Below are 21,880 nucleotides of genomic sequence, written 5' to 3' on the forward strand. Positions count from 1 at the left end.
CCTGAATCTGTCTAACCCCCTTTTAAACCTGCCTATGTATGTGGCCATCATTACATCCTCTGGCAACGAACTCCATATTTTAATCATTTGCCGTGTAAAGAAGTATTCCTTTTGTCCATCCTGAAATCTACTGCTCATCAGCTTCACTGGAGGCCTTTGAGTTCTAGTATGTTGGGAGAGGGAGAAAAAGTTATATTGATATGCCTATTGCAGTAGAGCTTATAATGTATAGAACTGTTTCCTTTACCACCTAAGGGGGTGGGGGAGACCAAACCTGATGTTACTATATGCATGAATTTTCTATGGTGACTTGCAGCTAAACTGCAGCTGCAAGTCCCGGTGACAACTCCTGTGTAAAAATCAAAGACAGACCCCATTCTGGTCAGCACCATGGCATGGGGAGAGCAGAGGCGCCTGCCTTTCCCCGTGAACTGTTTTTGGCAGTCAAAATGACCTAGGTGCTGAAAGGTTGGTGTTATTCTCTTCAGAAGGCTGAAAATACATGTGCATCCTCCTGACAGAGTGCATCATGATCCCCACAGCCCCCAGGTCATTTTGGCTGTCAAAACAGCATGGGAAGGGGAGGCAGGAGGCCCTCTCTCCCCATACCATGGTCCTGACCAGAATCAGGCCAATGTGCAGTTTTTTCACAGGAATTGCCAGTAGGACTTGCAGCTGCACTTTGGCTACAAGTCACCATGGGAAACTCATGTAAAAAGTAACACTTAGTTTGGCTCTCAATTAATCAAGAACGGAAGTTTTTCTCAAGATTTAGAATCACATAATCCTTTATACAGAAGTTGAAGAACAAGGGTGCTGTCTTTATTAGTATTCGAGTGGTTGTTTAATTTTAATTTATTCATTGTTGAAAATAAATGTGAGATATCTTTCCTCTTTTTGGGTTGTTTTCTTAAAAATTAGCTTTCCCACAATAGATCTCACTCTGCAAGCAGGCTGCAAAAAGTAATATTTCAGCAGTGGGCAGACTGGCCATTTAAGTTACTGGAAAATTTCCTGGTGGGCCACTGCCCTAGAGGGCCACTGGAGGCCAGGTGCAAGCATATTTATGATCTAGCAACTCTGCCAGAGCCTCAGGGGCAACTTGGCTCAGACCCTTCATCAGTAGTGGTCATTGATGTCAGTTCACCAATGGTCTTTCCCTGCTCTGCTGCTCGTTTTCAAGAGGAAGCAGTGGGTGAGCTAAAGGCAATTAAACTAATGACCATCAGTACCGTGGCTCTGACTTCTTCAGTACTGAATCACAGAAAGCTCCCTTGAAAATTAGAACCAGTCTTTTCTTTCAGCAGTGGAATCTAAGAACACTTGTAGGCATCCAGTAAAAACATCTTTCCTGTTTGGAGGTTAGCTGACCCTTGTAACATCATAACACAGTACATTCTGTGTCACATACATTCAGATGGGTTGTCTTTGATAGACGCAGCTCTTTTTTCTAGACCAATCAGCAAGAATTTGTTTATGAGTCTGTTACCTCCAGTTGTTATAGAAATTATGCAGGTAACCTATAACCCATGCACTGCAGCTATCTTTTTTCTGTGATCTGGGACATTTGGGCACAGGTCAGAAAGGTGTGATCAGTGGAAAGTGTCCCTTGTGGTACCTTTCAAACAATAAACAATTGTATAAACACACAGATCACTATGTATACACATGTTCTCTCCACCACATGCTTTTCTATTTTTAATATAGTTTTATATTAAAGCCCTTCTCATGATTCCCATTCTTTTCTTTCATGTAAGTGAAAGAGAAAACAATCGGAGAGCAGAGCCAGTGGGCAAATGTACGAGCTGGAAAGTGCTCAATTGAGCACTGAAAGATGAGAATGCAACCAGCGCTCCATTAACACTGAAGCAGGAATTTAATTTGTAATATGCTAATCAAGTTGAAAGTAACCATCCTGTGATTTGAAATAAGATTACAAGCACATGCATGTGTGACAAGCTTGAATGGATTTTCTTGCCTGGCAGCTTGAGAAAGAAAACAAACACACACACTTCAGATTCAGCCACCTAGGCATGAGCCAGATCTGTAAATGTATATCCATTTTTATTTATATAAAGTGTTGTTCTCCCTACCGATGGGGTTGTACTGTTTTTACTTGCTGCCTCTGCATTACCTGATGAAGTAAACTTTATCTTATTAAAAAAAAAAAAGCTTATACCTTGGGAAATTGTGGTGGTCTTTAAGGTGCCATTGGGCTTGAATTTTGTGCTAACTCTGTGGTAGAAATTGCTGGGAGAAAGAGTGACAACTTAATTTTATTCCAGGTTTTCAGACCCTTGACCATGAGGATCAGATTGCTTTGCTAAAGGGTTCGGCTGTGGAAGCCATGTTCCTTCGGTCAGCTGAGATCTTTAACAGAAAACTTCCCGTAGGGCATGCTGATCTCCTAGAAGAAAGAATTCGTAACAGTGGTAGGTACCATAGATGACTAGCCGAAGGAACATCACTAGTTCTTGAAATGCCAAGCAAAAATGCACACTACATGAATGTCACTCTTCTAAGTTTTCATTAGCAAACCAGCCAGTCAGCCTTGTGTGCCTTGCACACGAAAGCTCATACCCTGAATAAACCTTTGTTGGACTTAAAGGTGCCACTGGACTCTATACTTGCTCTACTGCTTCAGACCAACACAGCTGACCATCTGGATCTATCTTGAGTCCAAAGCATTAATCATAAAAATAAAAAGGTTTAATCATAAAAATATAGTCCTTGTGAATAAAACTATTTCATTATAACCTATTATATTTATTCAAGGATCAACATAAATGAATTAGGGCAATGAAACATGTTTCTATCACATTATTGCATCTCACCCACTTCTCACCCAATTCTGTTATCACAAATGATGTAACAACAATAGTACAAGGTTTACCCGTCAGTAATGTGTACATATGAGAAGGGAAACCTGCTTCTGGGCAAAAGGGCTCTGCAGATCATAATGTTTGGGTAGAAGCATTCTTTATAGATTTGGCTTCATAGTCTTTTAGGTTTCTGCACCAGCATACAAGCTGCATTCTGTCAGCTCAACTTGAGCATCATATCCTAAATTTCTATTTTAAAAAGTTTTAAAACTACAAGTGGCAAGCAGTAGCAATCCAAAGCTTTGATATCTGTCCAGCAGTTAACAAGTATGCACTGTCTTCCACCCTAAAAGCAGTGATCATACATCCCACTCTTTGTTATGTGTTATAAGTTATTTAATTACTGAAGTTAAAAAATGTGTTCCATTAGGGAGACCATGGCCTGTTGCTCTGCAGACTAGGCCCTTCTATACTGAAGGGAAAAGTCGAGAAAAGTAGAGGGGGGGGGAGAAGAAATGTGAAGGAAAAAACAGAGCAGGGGCTATAAGAGGGACTAGGTTGCCAGGTCCTCCCTGGCCAGTGGCAGGGAGTGGGGGGTAGGGTTGCCAGCTCCAGGTTGGGAAACTATTGGTGATGTGGAGGTGGAGCCTGAGATGGAAAGGGACTTCAGTGGGGTACAATACCATACAGTCTACCTCCAAAGCATCCATTTTCTCCAGAGGAAGTGATTTCTGCAGTCTGGAGATGAGCTGTAATTCCAGGGAATCTCCAGGTCCCACCTGGAAGTTGGCATTCCTAAGAGGGACAGAAGACTAAAACCTGATGCTAATAATCCTACCTTGTGTCATCTCCTTGCCTGCATTAAGCTACAAAACTACTGTACAATGTAGTTCCTTTTCTTACCTAAACATTATGAAATGACTCATATTCTTTGTTAAATTTTTTCTCTCCAGTGTGTATCCTTAATATTTATTTCCTTTCCATCTAGCTGGCTTAATTAAAACCCAAACGATAATAGTCTCTTACAAAAAGAAACAAAAGACTCAGGCTGCTTAGCCACATCACATTCCATTTTTTTCATAATACAATGAATTATAATGACTATATTAGTTTAAAAGACATATTGGAAAAAATCCTAATCTTTCACAAAAAAGTAGATATGTATCTCACTGGTCTGAGGTAAGGTGATTTTATGGAAAGGTGACTGTCAAACTGTCAGCAAGGACTGATTGTCAGTCTTTGAAAAATGCAACCACAAAAGATGCAAATAAAACGTCTAAAAATCACAGTGCTGTTCATTCTTTTGTCACCTTTCACAATGCTGGTCCTGAAATGCCTGCCCTGTCTGAACATTTATGATCTCCATCTTCCTATCCTGACTATTTTGCATTTGAATTTTTGCGCATGACAAAGGAACCACAGTGATCCCGTGACGATGACCTTTCAGCACATTTATTCCTATTCTGATGCAGAATTGGCTTTATTTGCTAACGCAATAATATTGGCCAAATGGCTTGTGACATATAATACTATCTTGTTTATAGACTTGAATTATTCTGCATAAACTGTCAGGAAAATTCTTTGTATAGATGCGTCTGTGTTAACACAAAGACCGTCATGAGTCCCAGGAACTACGCAATTATAGAACCCCTTACATTGTTCCCACAATAAAAGCTTCATTGTTTTCACCAGAATTCACAAAACAGAAGCTAGATTACATCATGGGCAAGAAAAAGATTAAATATATCAATAATTGTATTCCTAGTTTAATTCCTTCATTAGCTCAATGTAGTGAATTTGTTTCCAAAGCCTTGGATTATAGTAGCAAATAGAATGAATAAAGAATTTCAAATATAGTACTTTTTTTGCAAAGCATTTGCAAAACAACTCTTTGGGGGAACCACTTCTTTATGTAGGAAGATTATGTTTTATAGCTCCTCATGGAAAGTGTGAAGAGCAATTTTAAAATAAATGCTCTGATGAAGAGCTGTCCCTTTGAAACACGTGGGGGCAGGGGGAATCTACCAAAGAGGTGTCTAACCAAATCAGATTCCCCTATTTGTTGGTGCCCTTTTGTGCTCAGTGTGAATCTGGGACAGGCCATGTGCTCAGCCGATGAGGGCAAATGGAAGGCCACTTCATTGGCCAGGCAACTTGAGAAGGCATAGGTGGGTTTAGTTCGAAACTTTTTAGTTATATTGTTTTTAAAAGTTAAATGGGAGTTTCTAATGAATATGTCTGAATTGGGAAAACACTACTGATAGATTAAGATCCAGTGAAATAGACAATAATATAATGAGTAATTAATATGATTATTCCTCAGTAAAACAAGAGCTCATTAATGTTTGAGTTAATATCCACCGGCAGCTTCAAACCTATCCAGATGAAAGATCTCCTCATCCATATTAACAACAGTCTTGCTCATAATTAATTAGTACAAAAGTCTCCCTCACAGCTGTTCTTTTTTTTAATTTAAACAACTAACTGTACTAAGGACTGTATCTACTAGTACATAAATCTAATACTGATTATGGAAGAAGGAAATTAAAATAGGATGCATAATAAATAGCAGAGATAAAGCTGACTTGAATCATAGGAAGATAGTAAAATGCAATTTACAGCTCCCTTAATTGAAGCTACACACAGAGATGTCACTCTCATTGGGCTTATCATATTACCTGCAGTCTTGTGGAGTTCTCATGAGTTTCTTTGAAGAAATTATTTTCTACAGATGGAAAAACAGTATTGTATATCCAACCCAGAAAGTGGGAAGAGTCTTCAGGCTGTAGTTTAATGCTGTTTAAAAAGACAACATAAAATATATAGAACTAAGGGCCTAGTGTTTATTTGTGTGTGTGTGCGCGCATATGCTTGCATGCCTGGAAGTCATGGTGATGTCTGGCAACCCCTAGTGGGGTTTGGGTGTTTCAGAGAGGTGGCTTACTATTGCCTGCTTCTGCATCCCGAGCCCTGGTATTCCTTGGCGGTCTCCCTTCCAATTACTTGCCAGGATCAGCCCTGCTTAGCTTCCAAGATCTGACAAGATCGAGCTTGTTTATGCTATCCAGGTCAGGACAAGGGCCTAGTATTATATTCTGTTTAATCCAGGTGTCTGATGACCTATACCAATCCAGAGTTAGAAGTTTCCGCAAGAGCTGCTTGAGAAGGCAGAAATTCAGGCAATAAATCTAATGGAAGTCTAGGGATAGGACTGATGGGAAGAAGGGGCAGAGTGGCCATTTAATTTTCAGGGAAATTACATGGTGGGCCACTGTACTGGAGTACTACTGGATCCAGGAACAAGTAGAATCAAATCCCAGTAGCTCTTATAGTACTGCAGGGGCTGCTCAGCGTATGTACTTATTTAGAAAATGCACACACCACCGCTCCATAGATCTGCTCTATGCAGCTCATAAAGCAAACACACCACAAACTCATTTAAAAAATTACCTATAATAAGGGAATAATAAAAAACAAACAAACATGCAAGGGGCATAAAAGTAGCACTAAACAATTTTCAACACTGTATAACAGTATATTCACAGTCCACAGGCTAGAAGCAGACCATAAAAGCAACTTTAAAAAAATGACAAAACCCCAACCCCTCACCCAAATGCCTGTATAAAAAGAGAGGTTTAGGGTCCATGGGGTCGTGAAGAGTCGGACTCGACTGTGCGACTGAACAACAAAAAAGGGTTCTTTTATTCTACCTCTGTAACATTACTATTCCTGCTAAGCTGTGCTTTTCAGACTCCATTCTTCACTAGCCACAGCAAATAACATACAGCACTGGCTCACAAATTATCTCAATAATACATCAGAGCCAGGGCTTTTTTTTTCTGGGGGAACACACCGGAACAGAGTTCCAGAACCTCTTTGACAAAATTCTTTTTAAAATGTTTAAAAGTTCATGAATTTTCAATATACAGACTGAAAACTTAATTTCCCTCTTGTGAGTTCTGGCACCTCTTTAAAAAAAAAAAAAAGCCCTGATCAGAGCCATGTGGAAGGTAATGTTGCATGATGCATGATTTTGTGTAGAAAAGAAAAGCTTGTATAAGATCAATCTAACAGGCTAATAGGTCCTCAAAACTGGTTCCTTCGTCAAGGGAGCCAAAGAACAGCTAACTCAGTCATTTGGGACGACTCTTTCAGCCTTTCCTTTTCCTCCTTACATGGACAATATATGTGGCACAGTAGTGATGTGAATCAGACATCATGAATGCAAACTCCTGCCTTGCGCCCCTTGAGCTATGTGAAAGAACATCCCAGTTACTCATGTGCAGACAAGAAGTATTAGAAGATCTGCATAATTAATTCACCAAATAATTCATACAAGAAGTATAAAAAAAATCTGGAAAGTGGGTGTATGAATTGGACTTGCATTGCCATATATTCTAAGAATGTCTTATTTATTTATTTATAAATTATAGTTCTAGACTGCCCTCCCCTGTAAGACAGGGCTCAGGGTGGTGTACAGCAATAAAAACATCTATAAATTAATCAACAATTAAAAACAGTTTACAGCACCTACGGAGGTTATTATTAAGCTGTGAGTTAAGATACAGCACTTAAGGAGGTTATTATTAAGCTGTGAATTGTGCTGATGTATCATACGCATTTGCTATAGTAAAGCAGTAACCAATCTTATTTTAATAATATTTATTTTGTACACTTTGTGTATATTTAAATAATATTTGTTTTGTGCAGTTGCTTGTACATGGGAGTCTCAGTGCTGATCAAGTCCATTAATTTTAGTAATGTTGAAGACCGACCACACAATGGGCCCTAATACAAGCCCTCTTAGAAGTCTTGCACTTAGGGTGGGACAGCAGCTACTTCTCATCATTGAACATCAAAATATACTTACAAATTACAGTAAATTCTTTAAGTTTTCAACTTGAGTTTACAAAGTAAAATGAGGGAAAGAAACAAGTGAAATGATGTACATGCATTCTGACTCCTATGGATAGGATTTGTAATGCAGAGCACTGAGTCTGTGTTAAATAGGAAAGTAGCCCCCTCTTCTGACTAAAAACAAGAACTGGCAGTCAAAGTATTGATGAGGGGCAAAGGTGCAAAACAAGTGGGTAGAAAAGAATGAATAAAACACAGTTACAGAACTGAGTTCTTTTTTATTTTTTTTAAAAGAGAAGACTCCTCCTGCTATTATACTTTTGGTTTCTGGCTCTTGCTACATGCTGGTGTTGAAACATGTTGAGTTTCTATTATTTTGGATTGCAACATAACTCTTAAGATCTGTGCTGTTCTTTCTTTCCCATTAGAGGAGAATAATAACATACTTTGCAGTATTTCACAGGAAAATAGGGAACACCCTATTCCCAGACCAAGTATCTCTTTGTGAATCATGCCCCCTCTACTATTACGTATTGTTGACTGCTGCGCTCCACCTTCATTTATGTGTTTTCTCTTGATTTAACAGCCAAAAGGGTGACAGCTGTGTTGGTTAAAGACAGAAGGCAAATCCAGACTTCGGGAGGCCCTGGGCAAGATGTCCTCCAGTGGCTTTCTCCCCCTCACTAAATATACCACCATGCCTCATACTCCATTCTATATGCCCCTTCATAGATATACACACATACATGCATGTATGCACACATACCCTACTTCTCTCTCTAGGTATGCAAGACAGGTCAAGAATGCCTTTTACCAGTTTTGACTGGTTAGTCAGCTGCAGCCTTTCCAAGGCAGAAAAGAACTGGCCACTGTGCTGCATGCCTTGGTTACATCTAGATTAGATTACTGCACTGCACTGTACATGGGGCCGCCCTTGGAAAGTGTTTGGAAACTTCAGTTGGTACAGAATACTGCTGTCAGGGTATTGACTGAAATGGGCCACAGGGACCATATCACTCCAGTCTTGGCCCATCTATACTGGCTTCCAATTTGTTTCCAGGCACAATTCAAAGTACTGGTCTTGACCTTCAAAACCCTATATGGCTTGAGACCAACAGACCTGAAGAACTGCCTAGTCCCTTATGAACCCACTCAATCATTACAGTCATCTTTGGAGGCCCAGCTTTGGGTGTCCCTGCCTTCTGAGATTCAGTGGGTGGCAGCCCGTGAGGAGACAGCCGTCTCAGTCATGGCACCAAACTGGCCCATAGCTATGGTGGAGCTAGTGGGGGCTCCGCCCTTTCCTTAAAGGGCCAGCCCCTTCCTTAAAGCCCCCCTGCTTCTTAAAGCCCCCCCTTCTTCCCAAAAGCATTTAAAGGGATTTTAAATGCTTCTGAGAAGAAACAGGGATGGTGCATGCCCCTCTCCCTCCCTTCCTACAAGATTTAAAATTTGCAGCTTGGAGTGCATGTTCAAGTAAGACAATCTATAGCATTAGATAATGAAAAATCCAGTGTATGCAATATACATAAAGTACTTTCAAGGATATAATTATTGTTTAAATGTGACTAATTTTGGAAACAATATTCTGTGCAATGATGATACTTTATTGAATAGTTCAGGGTCATCAATGGTATTGTGACTGTATGATCCCGTTTCTGTCCAAATAGCACACTTTTTTGTTTAATGCAAAATCTGTGTTACTTTTAACTTTTATTTTTTCCTGCCTCTTCGATAGCACAAAATGCAGCAATTTACACCTCTCTTTCTTTAGTATTGTGTGTATCTGCAGTTTTACTTCATGAAAACTAAGGCATTCATTAATTTAAATTTCATACGTACACCAAATAGTACAATTTTATATGCTCAGTTATATTTTATGCATTTTATAATGTTACAGCATTAAAATAAGTTTACACTTGAGAAGAAAGTAAGCATTATATATATTCCAATTTTTCAAACTTTTTTTGATTTTTTTCCTAGAAGAAAAGTCCCCTCCTTCATGGCTTCAAAATTTCCAGAAAGTTTACATTTCTAAGCTTAAGCATGCTTTCTCTGTATTGGGGCCAGGCCTGGTATTGCCATCTCTTGTATAGTTTTTTTGCGTGTTTTAAAAAACAAGAGTGTTCATATTTAGCTTTGGCATCATAGATCAGAATGGCGTGTTTGAATTTTAAAAACATTTTACTTCTGAAGAAATTTGAAAGCTTAGCAGAAACAGCTGTTCAGTAGTTTATCAGCCAACTCCAGCTCATTAGGCTGACACAAATCACAGTGCCAAATGAGAGGTTATTGTAATTCATCCTAAGAGAACAATATCCTCACATATGGCAAATAGATGCTTAGCATACCTGCCTTTTTCTGCCCTTTATCAAAAGGTTCTGAATACTCTAAAACGTGTCAAAGAGCTGCATCTAAGTGGGTGGATGTTGAAAGAAATGTCAGAATATTATGAGCTGGTATTTTGAGGCAGAGGGTGCTTAAAGAAGCAGGTTGATCCAGCTCCATCTTTAGTAAATGGTACCAGCCCTTCTGCACCATCCCGAGTAACACGGTATTATGACATAGTAGTGCACATGGCCAAAGGTTCACCTGAAACTCTAGTAAACTTTTGACCATTTGGAAATAAGTAGTTCAGTGCTGCATGTAGATTTTCCTACTGTAAGGGAACTGTAGCCTGATTCTGATATTAACGACATAAAAGCCCTGTTCGTATTACAGTGTACACACATACATCGTGTAAATACATACATATATCTGTTTGTAAGAAAAAGCCAAAATACATACACTTTACAAATGAAACTGAGGATCAGTACGTGGATAAAGTTGTGGTTTCAATCACACATTCAGCTAACATGCATTCACTGTAACATGAGAATTACTCAACACAGATATAAAAAATAATCATGTGTACACTCTACATGGATGTACGTGTGTTCACGTGCTTTAACTTGTGAACAGGGCTTCTGCGTGTTGACAAGGCTAATTTTAAATAGTTTCTGTTAATTTGTCTAAGCCCCTGTAAAAGCCACCTTTAATTATCCACTGTAAGTACTGAATCTACTGCCAATCAATTTAATTAACACTACAATCTTTCTAAGCCCATTGGCTTTAATAGATTTAGAAGGGTGTAACTCTGAACTGTAAGTAACTTAGATGCGCATAAAGTGCTTAGGTCTGTGTTTAGAGTACATCTTTGGCTCCTAGTTTTTGATACAAATATTTGTATCCTGTCTTCCCATTTATTGATCCACAAGGCAGCCAACAAAAATACATTAAAACCAACAATACTCATAAAAATCACACGTTAAAAGAAAACCAATCAAGAACATTAACATGAATCATCCACACACGTCCAGTTTATAACTAAGAACACTAAATGAGACCCAAAGGCTCTCCTTCACTTGGCACCTGAAAATTAACAATGATAGAGCAAGAGGGACCTCCCAAAGTATGGAGTTCCACAATTAATAGTTATGTTATCTTTGCTCATTGGCAGGCTTAAAATAACCTATAGGTATTTAATTTCAACTTGGAGAGTTAGATTTATACAGAACTATATTCAGGACTTGACCTTGATGGCTCAGGCTAGCTTGATCTCATCAGATCTTGGAAGCTACACAGGCTCAGCCCTGGTTAGTATTTTTTTAAAATTTGTTTAGTTTTCAAAACTACAAGAAAATAAGGAAAGGGAAACTATAAACTACAGGAGAAAGTAAAGATAAACCACTAAAAACCCAAGAGGTGGTGGTCATATAATGATTACAATAAAGTAAGTAAAAAAGATTAATTTATTACATTGAAGGTGATTGTTAAAGTCGATTAAAAAATTCCAAGTCCAGGTATTCTGACTTAGTAAAAAAACAAAAGAAAGAGTGTTTAAATATTAAGAAGCAAGGCCAAACTTCAGAGAAAATTGGTATCTCATTTGCCTCTTCTGTCCCTCAATTGATATCCTTGCTTGGGGGCAGCCGCCCCATGTTCCGAATCTGAGTCTTCTCCAGTAAGTGTTTCATCATCACTCCCCTTGTTGCTCTTCTCATCCTCTTCCCCTGTTGGAGCCAGTTGTTGCTGCAAGAACTCACGTGCTTTCATAACAAAGTCAATTTCCCCCCTCTTGTCTTTAAATTTAAAAAGTATGACTTCAGGTACAATCCATTTGTAGGAATTCTTTTGTAGAAACAGAGCCAGGTCTCTGTATTTCTTCCTTTCCCCCCTTATTTCAAAGGGAATGTCTTTCAGAACTCTTATTTCCTTGCCATCAATTTTAAGGGTAGCTCCATTTGTTGCTTTTAATATCTGATTCCTCACATGTCTTCGGGAGAATCTAACCACCACCTCACTGGGCAGATTATTTTTCTTTATGTATTCTGAATATGACCTATAGATCACATCCATCTCACCTTGAAAAAAATCCACTTTTAAATCTGCAACCAGTCCCAAGCCCTGATTAGTATTTTGATGGAAGATCACCAAGGAGTTCCAAGGTCACTATGCAGAGGAAGGCAATGGCAACTCCCTGTAAAATGGGCAACTGTCACGGCAGGACCAGAGGGTGTGACGCAAGCCAGCAAAAGTCCAGAAGCAGTCCGAGGTCAAGCCGAGCAAATCAGGCAACGAGGTTCAAACAGGTTTAAATCACAGTCCAAAAGCAGGGTCAGACATACCAGAGTTTCAAGTCCATAAATCACAACGATACCAGAGGAGTCAGAGATGAACGCAGAGTCAACGAAGCCGAGGGTCAAAAGCCAAGGATCAAGCCAATAATAATTCCACAAGGTCTGGAGCAGAGATGCAAGGATTCAGGTCCTGACAAACGACGTTTGCCAGCACAAATGACTGCTGGCAACAGACTTGCAGATATACAGTGCTAGCTAATCAACTCATTAGCTAGCCGGGAGCGAGGTCAGGATCCTGTCAATATTCAGGGCTAAGAGATCTTCTGGCATGCATGCGTGCATTCTGTCTTCGCTTTCTCAGCTGCTGTCTCCGTACATTCCTGAGCCTGGTTACAGGTGGTGGTTAGTCTGATGATGAATTACTGGTATGCAGCAGAGACTGATCCCTTGCAGGTGTTCCCTGGGAGGCTCTATCCTCCTCACCACTTAGATAGCTTTCAGCTACAGGATCCAGTCTTTGCCTTTCTGCTGCAGTACTGTCCTCAGGAGCCTGTAAGTCCACAGGCTCCTGGCTGGCAGGTGCCTCCTCAGGGGCATTAGCAAGGGCAGGCATGACATCAGCAGGGGCAGGCATGACAGCAACTGAAGAACATATGCTCTACTGATTTGACCTTGCTTAAGGGGCATAGACAGGGGTCATTTCCTGCAGGAGTGCACAGGAGTGGAGCTCCGGCAGTAAAGAGCCCAAGGGGCGGGCACATGCAACAAGCCCCACCCCCTGCTCCCAGCAGCCCTCAGTCAGAGCAAGAAGCAGCCAGGTAAGTTGCAGAGCTCCCCCCGGCCCCCCAGTCCAAAACAGTCCAGTGGCACCTTTAAGACCAAGTTTTATTCAGGTACAAGCTCTCCCTCCTCTGCAAGGACAGATCTGCACATTCCCCCCCCCCCCAATAGCTAGCAATCCAAAACAGTCCAGTGGAGTCTGAGCGGTGGGTGTTGCCTTCTGACACACTTCCGGTGATGTCGGGGTGTGTGGCATATGCAAATAAGTTATGCAAATGAGTTATGCTAATGAGCTCCTGCACCTCTTTTTCTACAAAATGACCCCTGGCATAGGCATAGCCTTTCAGAGTAGGTTTTTTTTTTTAATTGTACCTGCCTTGAATAACCGCAGATGGAAAGGCAGAACATCTAGCTAGGGCAAATGCCCTTCTAGAATTCTTTCCCTCCACTGGTCAAGTATGTTGCTGGCTCAATGGTGCTTTTGATAAGCAATGGCAAACCACTTTTGAACATCTCTTTCCTTGAAAACCCTATGTGGTCACCATAAGTCAGCTGTGATTTGACAGCATTTCACACACACACACACACACACACACTCGGGAGAGTATTCTGAAATTATTTGGTGTTTATATGGAACAAAGACAAAATAGTCCAATATTAGAAAATGTATTAAGAGTTGAAAGAAAATATCAAAGTATTGGTCAACCAGAGGGGACCCGCAACAATATGTTGCATAATGTGTTGTGTTTCAATTTGCAAACATACAAAATATCTCTTCTATTCCTCCAATCCAAGGCTAGAGTCATCAATAAGGGACAGCTCCCAGTTTCAAAAGATAGTCCTGGAACTTCCCACCACAGTTTCCTATCCAGCTTCTTGAACACATACGATGCCACATGCCAAGCCCCTGCAGTGAAAGAAAGGGAAAGAAAGAAAGGGAAAGATATTGAAAGAAAGGGGAAGAAACAAATGGAAAGGAATTGAATGAAAGGGAAAGAAGAAATGAAAAGAAAGGGGAGGGAAGCAAATAGATGGGAAGAGAGGAAGGAATGAAGCCTGCCAGACCTCCCCAATCCTTCCCTTCCCACCCAGGCCAGCCAGCAGCTTCCCCCCCTGCACACAGCCTCAGCAACCCCCAGCCCCACCGCTGCCGCTACCCTCCTCAATCCTCCCCTTCCCACCCAAGCCAACCAGCAGTCGCCCCCTCCATGGATCCTGCACATGGCTTGGGCAACCCCTGGCCCTGCTGCTGCCACTACCCTCTGCAATTCTTTCTTCCCACCCAGGCCAGCCAATAGCCTCCCTCCTGTTCCTACACATGGCCTGAGCAACCCCTTGCCCCGCCACTGCTGCTACCTGCTCTAGACCTCCCCAATCCTTCCCTTCCCACCCAGGCCAGTCTGCAGCCCTTCAAGGCAATGATTGTGGCCGTGGTGGCCCTCCTACAGACCCCAGCAAGCAGTGGAGGGAGAGGCAGACAACAGTAAGTCCGTTCTCTGTGCATATACAGGGAAAGCTATTGTACTTTGGGGGGGGAATTAAGTATTCCCCCATATATATATTTTTAAACATGTCAGATTTTTCTGCACTCCTGGGGTGTGCCCCAAGTGTGTAGGAATTTCTGTTGACCATCCATGTGCCCCCTGTCTGCGAAAATAAGTATCCGCACATAGGGGGCATGCTGGGAATTAGATAATCAGTTTACAGAACTCTAGGTGAGGGGCAGAGATGACAGAGTATGTATTTATTAACCTGCTGTGGTAGGGAACCAATGTGGGCTTGTAGACAGAGCACTAGACTGGATGCAGTGTTTAAGTGGCCTTAAAAATACTCACAGTCTCTAAGCTGTAGTTAAATAGGATACATTTTATAAAACACATTTCATCTTGAAAGTGCCACATAAATAATCCTATTCTGTTCACTCTCTCTGTTCAGTCACTTGACTACATAGTGAGGTACTTACAGTTTTAATTATGTTTATTTAAATACTTCTCAATATTTTGCAACAGGTATCTCAGATGAATATATAACCCCCATGTTCAATTTCTATAAAAGTGTTGGTGAACTGAAGATGAGACAAGAAGAGTATGCTCTGCTCACAGCAATAGTTATCTTATCTCCAGGTAATTTCAGTTTCCCAGTTAATTGCTATAGAATGACGTGAGAGAAAGAAAACAGAACATCATATGAAGGACTGAAGGATAAGACACCGAAAAGTATCTGAAAAGGTTATAAAAAATTGCTAGTGCAGTTTATTAATTAAAGGAAATGTAATTCGATAGTCATGTGCAAGAATAGGAGTTTTGAGCTACCTCAATTTCATTGCAGAATATATTTCATAAAATGCAGGTTTTACCCAGTGCATAAATGAAACAGGACTGTGAAATCATAAGAACATAAGAAGAGCCCTGCTGGATAAGACCATATCGTCTTTCAACAATTCTGTTTTTGAATATTAGTTGCTGTAGCACTAAAACACAATTAGTGCAATCCTAATCAGAGTTAATCCAGTTCATTGATGTCAATAGGTTTAGAAGGGTATAACTCTCCTTAGGACAGCATTGTACATGTTTCATAGTTTTCACTGAAACATATTTCCACGTTACATTACAGCAGGTTTTTACAGATGCTCATACCGATTCTGCAGTTCTGTACATGGGAACAATGTAGCATGTGTAGTAGAAGTCACAGGATCTCACCTGCAGTTGGAATACTGTGAGCTTCCCCACCTGTACATTTAAAATGACATTTGTTATTTTTTCCCTTTTTCTTTGAAATATAAAACCAGACCGGCAATACATCCAGGACAGAGAATCAGTAGAGAGGCTTCAAGAGCCACTGCTCGAAGTTTTGCAAAAATTCTGCAAGCTTTATCACACAGACAATCCTCAACATTTTGCATGTCTCCTGGGACGTCTTACAGAACTCCGGACTTTTAATCACCACCATGCAGATATGCTGATGTCTTGGAGAGTTAATGACCATAAGTTTACACCTCTTCTTTGTGAAATATGGGATGTTCAGTGATAAGAATGGATTTGTCATCCTAGGCATATTTATCTGGCATCAATAGTTCTTATGTCCATGTAAATGCATTTAGGATCCTTATTTTGTAATATATTTAAACCATCAAAAAGCATTCATAGTAAGTTTTCAGTAGTTTACAAAGACTATGCAATGCCATTTTTTATATCAACATTGTTTACTATTTACTGACTATTATGTAAGACTTTCACACGGGAACATGGAGTAATATACTAGGCACCTGAGCCTCTTGGAACAAAAAGAGTATTTTTTTCTGCATGCCTGAGGTATGTTATTCATTTTGATTGTATCTCTTCCTTTGAAAATCATGAGAAGACTTCCATGTTTGCTCACTACTTAGTCAAAATGTTTCATTAACAATGTTATAGTCACTATAAGAATTTAGTAAAAATGAGTCAATGGCTAAACATGTTTTTCTTTGTTTAATCATGGCAGAAATGGCAATTTGTAATGGTAAATGCTGGTTTGGTTTGGTTTTTTTTTGCTTTCCTAAGGTTAAGGGAGAAACGCCATTCAATACACATTTACTAGAAAATGAGTCTCAGTGATGCCAACAGGGAGCTTGTTTCTGAGGGCCTAGTCACATTACAAATTCTTCATGTCTCCCACATGTCCACCACAACTCCTGTCAACAGATATACTGTGGGAGTTCCATGTTTGGTCATAATTTAACTCCCAGGCATGTTTGAGCCTAGTTTGGATCAGGGCTAGAGTTGCCAACCCCCAGGTGGCACCTGGAAATCTCCTGCTATTGCAATTTATCTCCGGGCGATCATGATCAGTTCCCCTGGAGAAAATGGCTGCTTTGGAGGGTGGACTCTATAGCATTATACCCGGCAGAGGTCTCTACCCAAACCCCACCCTCCCCAGGGTCCACCCTCCAAATTTCCAGGTATTTCCCAACTTGGAACTGGCAACCCTGGTCAGGACTGTGGTGTTCAGGGAGCAAGGGTTTAAGCCTTCTGTGAGGTTTTCATGCCTAAAATGGCTGTGAGGAGCTGCTACTTGCCCCCCCAAGAACCACTTGAGTGGGCCTTTCGAACTGTGCCAGCAGATGCAGTCAACAGGAGCCATGGCAGTCAAAAAGGCTTTGAATAGCTGTATTTATCATTTTTATTTTACTATTGTTTGGAGCAGGGGTTGCATAAGGTAGGGCCTCTTCTTTTGTTCCATTTTTTTTCTTTGCGTACTTCACTAGTGAGACCTAATATGATTATAAGATCTGATATGACACCTTGGACATGCCAAACAAACCTCCTATGAATCTGTGTTACGTCGATCCTTTAAAATGGATAAGAGAAGCAAGGACAAGACAGAAAGGCCATTCATGCTTCCTTTCCTGGCACCATGAATGGCGAGTTCAGCAGTTACAGAAGCATAATTTTTAACTGGTCTGTTGCACTTCAGTTCCTGGCTCTCCTTTCTGCATTAAAAAAAACAAACTATTGTGGAGGGTTAACATCAATTTTATGGCTGCCCATATATTTTAATTAGGTAGTGATCTGTTTTGGCTGCCTTTTGAGGTGGAAATAGCGAGATACACACTTTTAAAATAAAAAGTAAACGTGACAGGACAGGTATGGGACATTTAAGAAGGGCAGGACTGGGCAAATTTCTTCACACCAAAAATCTGTCGTTGGTGAAGCAGCCTTTGTGCGGAGACGTGCCTTTATGTGTTCGGATTTTGCCTGGAAGACATTCTCCAACGCCTAAGAAGAAAAGAACGCTATAGAGGAACACACGCACACATCGCCACCCACTGCCACTCCCTGCCCTTCAGCACATGAGAACAGGCTTCCAAGCCGGAGGCGAAAGTTGTGCAGGCATGAGCTTCCATCCACTCCCAGCCCCAAATGCCTCCAGCCCACTCCAGCCCTAGAGGTGAATCTGTCAGCAGCCCACAGAGGCTGTCACTTGACGCCGCATTAGCAGCAGCAACCGCCTGAAGGCAGGAAGCTGCTGCTGGGCTTTGATTTGAATCTTTGCCGGCACTACCCGAGCAGCTTGCTGGTTGCCGACTCCGGAGAGGCCGGCTGGGCCAGGCCGGAGGCGGTAACCATCCACGCCCCAGCTCACGTAAGGTGCGTCCTCCCCGTCTTGGCTCCTCCTCGCACCACTCGATTGGGTCTTTCGAACTGTGCGGGCGGACGCACGCAGCCAAATGAATCAGGGAGCGCTAGAAGGGCCTCGCTGCAGCTCTCTTGGCAGATGATGCGTGGGGAAGGCTGAGTCTGGGGGCTATCGCTGTGAGTAACCCTCCCCAGGCGGAGATACTGTGGTGTATCCTCCCCCCCCTCACCCCCCGGCTGCGGTGCAACGTTATACCGGGGCTGCCACTAGGAACAGTTTTGTTAAGTGCTTCCTCTAGCCTGCCAGTTTTTTTGCTGGGGGGTAATTAAAGATGGATTTAAACCCGGTATGGCTTTAGGTTTTCTTGCTGGGGGGTAATTAAAGATGGATTTAAGCCCGGTATGACTTAGGTTTGTGTGGAAATAGGGCCCTTTCTCTGCGTCTGTTAGGTGGGGTTTTTTTAAGATTGATCTCTGGGATAGCCTATGGAATCAAGAATACTGGCCGTTTAATATTGTACCAAGAAATCTCGTATTATACGGTGTTGCTGCTGAAGGGATATTCTCGTGCCTTTCCTCCCAAATCCAGAAGTTAGCCGTAGCTGTAGATACGATTTTGTTAAAGCTCTTTGTATTCAGATAGATTAAAATAAGAATCATTAATTTTTGTATTATGTAGACACATGTATTAAATACATTTCTTTTTTTTAGTTTTAGTGTGACACTGTTCCTAAGAGCAATATCATTAAAGTCTTCAGACAGATACAAATCACAGAATGATACATATATATATTCTGACGGTGTAAGAGGAATGCAGGGCCTGCCCAGAGATTGTTAGAGGTCAGGGTCTAAACTTGACCTGAACACTGTATTACTCTGTAATTATGGGATGTGGGCCCTCTTGATACGTGAAGCTGAGGCAGTCTTCCTTATTCCTGTCTCCCCCCACCACAGCAGGCCTCAAAGTCTGTTGGTGTTGAATTAGAGACTGGAAGTAGTTTTCTCAAGGTTTTGAGCAAGTGTGCAGTTTTTCAATGGCAATGTATTTACATGGTAGAAATGAAGAAAGTTTTCATGCTTGTAACGTAGTCAAGTAACCCTGTATGCATTAGTGTGCACTGTGTATACCATTCTGTGATTTCCCAAAATTATGAAGTGTATTTTGTAGTTCCCAAACTATGTGGGAATTTTAAAGCAAGCTGACTGCAGACCATTTCGTCATAATTTATAAAATACAGGGAGCAATTGTCAGGTCTGCGCAGAGGTAACTAGGGTTGCCAACCTCCAGGTAGAACCTGGAGATCTCCTGGAATTACAATTAATCTCCAGACTGCAAATATTAGTTCTCTCGGATAAAATGGCAGCTTTTGAGGGTGGACTGTATGGCATTATACCCTGTTGAGGACTCTCCCTAGCCCACCCCAAATCTCCAGGAATGTCCCAAACATGAGTTGGCAACCTGATGTAATATCCCAGTAGGGTTTTCTCCCAGGGAAGTGTTCTTTATTGTAGCCTAAATGCATAAAGGGAGTTATGTTGAAGATAGACCCTTTTGTAGGTGGTGTGGCTGCAAGAATCACATTTGAATAGATGCCAGAGCCAAAATAAATCATACTAGATTTTGTTGAATTTGCAGTCAGTTCACTGCTCATTTCTAAAGTAATATCTTAAAACCTACATGCCTTCTGTTTAGGCTGCAGCTCTAAGCATGCTTCCTTACTGGGTTCTTTGTGAACATGTTTCAGATCATCCTGTGGATGCTCTAAAAAGTATGGAAGGTCAACATTCTATGGATTTTTCGTTCATGGTGTGATTTGCACCTAGTTCTAAAACCTACTGCACAAGAAAATAAGCACTTTTGGATAAGGGAGTACCAGGGGCACTATAAACTACAATAATATACTAGCTTTGTGAGGATGTTTGCTAGGGCAAATATTTATGCTTATTTGTTTTATTTTATATTTATGTCTTGTTTTCTCCCCACGTGGGCTTATCGCACCATTCTCCCCTCCACCATTCTCTCCCAGAAGCAACCCTGTAAGGTAGGTTAGGCTGAGAGTGTGTGACGGTCCCTTGTCTGAGACTAAGTACTACTTACTTTCATCAATTATATGTCATGACAGCTTTCAGGATTTAGGATTGGATAGTTGCCTGAAGCTGAACCCAAGTGCTTTGCATCTTTATATATGACAAAATACCCTAAAGATCTTTCTAGCCTCCAGGCATGTATGGCATGTTTATTTTGAATCTGAAATACTGAGTAAAATTTTTCAAGAGGAACCATTCCCCTGTGGACAAGTTGCCTTTATAAGAATTTACTTAAGTGGTGAATTTGTCTTTTGTGTAGTTTCCTGGTTGCAAAAGAAGATTCCCAACAACAGAAAGCTACAAGTGGCTTGGAGTTCTTCTGTACCATCTCTTAGAATCACCTTCATTATTATCTCAGAATAGAGGGCTTCGTGACATGGTTTTCTGTGATCAGAATAAAAATTGTGAGGACATGCAGAGATGCTTTTATGCTCTCTTCCTCCTAGAAGGTTATCATAGTCCAGAACTTGGAGAAACTAACTGGAAAATTTTATAGTGCAATCCTAAATTCTATCGCACTCTTTTAAACCCATTGACTTCATTGTATTTAAAAGGGTGCCCATACTGTTGGGGTCTGGATTCAAATCATGTCTATGGAAACTAAACCCAGATATAATATAAAGTACAGGACACCTGTGAACCAGAATATCATTGTGAAATGTAATGCCTTGCTGTTAAATAGTGTGGGCATTTAGTAGACTGGCAAAATACGAGGCTCTTTTAGAAGCATATTGGTACATCTAATTGTTAATGTGGCCCCATCTGTGGATACTTAACTCTGGAATTTGAACCATGAACAGACAAGACAGATTTCTTCGAACAGCAGAACAGCCCCAGCTTCGCAGAAATATCTGAAGTCTAAAAACAAATAAACAAAAACATTGAGGGGTTTAAAAACTACCAAAATGATAGAAGCAACAACTGCAGCTTTAAGGAGCTATTGCCCTCAGTGGCTGTTGCTAGACGTCCACAACACAGCTGCAAACCTTCAAGCCTCGGTTCTGTCAGTGAAAGGCAGGAAGAGGGGGCAGGACCCTTTCCAGGTCTATTGTGGTTTTTGAGGGAAGAATCATCAGGGGAGGCCAGCAGCAACCACTGGTGTAGTGATTAGAGTTCCAGACTAGGATCTGAGAGACCCAGGTTCAAATCACCACTTGCTTTGGAAGCTCACTACATGACCTTGGGCCAGTTACACATTCTCAGTCTACATCACAGGTTTGTTTTGAAGATAAAATGGTGGACAGGAGAATGATGTAAACTGTAAATATAGCTAATGATGGGGGGCAAATAAAAGGTAGGTTGTTGGTGGGAGGGAAGGAGAGAAGGAAGCAGAGAAAGGTTGCTGGGAGGAGGGCAAGAACAAATAGTGCAGGGAGGGAGATACAGGGGAAAGTGAGGTTCTCCACCTTGCAACAGGGCCCAGTCTGGCAGCCAGCACCACACAGGTGGACCACAGTTTTCCAGGCAAAGGCTGCCAGGGGGAGGGAAGGAGAGAATGTTGAAGATATGGGGAGGTAGATAGATAATGACAGGTTGGCTGGCAGGTGAGAAGAAGAGAAGAAAAAGAGGAGAGGCTATGGCGGCTTTCAGGGAAGGGAAA

The 21,880-nt window shown here is 41.2% G+C and overlaps 2 protein-coding genes across 2 annotated transcripts in view; both read left to right on the forward strand.

Annotated features, from left to right (window-relative positions):
- NR1H4 (nuclear receptor subfamily 1 group H member 4) overlaps nt 1-16,105 on the forward strand; it is a 34,803-nt gene extending 18,698 nt beyond the window's left edge. Inside the window, exons 7-9 of the mRNA XM_015424813.1 lie at nt 2,286-2,432; nt 15,088-15,201; nt 15,867-16,105. Of these exons, the coding sequence (XP_015280299.1) occupies nt 2,286-2,432; nt 15,088-15,201; nt 15,867-16,105 (500 nt within the window). The remainder of the gene's footprint in view (nt 1-2,285; nt 2,433-15,087; nt 15,202-15,866) is intronic.
- A 2,153-nt stretch (nt 16,106-18,258) lies between these two features.
- Nucleotides 18,259-21,880, forward strand: part of GAS2L3 (growth arrest specific 2 like 3) — a 26,524-nt gene continuing 22,902 nt past the window's right edge. The window contains exon 1 of the mRNA XM_015424814.1: nt 18,259-18,369. The gene's annotated coding sequence lies outside the window, so the exon portion shown is untranslated. The remainder of the gene's footprint in view (nt 18,370-21,880) is intronic.

Source organism: Gekko japonicus, unplaced genomic scaffold (assembly GCF_001447785.1).
Source record: "Gekko japonicus isolate JY-2015 unplaced genomic scaffold, Gekko_japonicus_V1.1 scaffold968, whole genome shotgun sequence".
NCBI lineage: Eukaryota > Metazoa > Chordata > Lepidosauria > Squamata > Gekkonidae > Gekko > Gekko japonicus.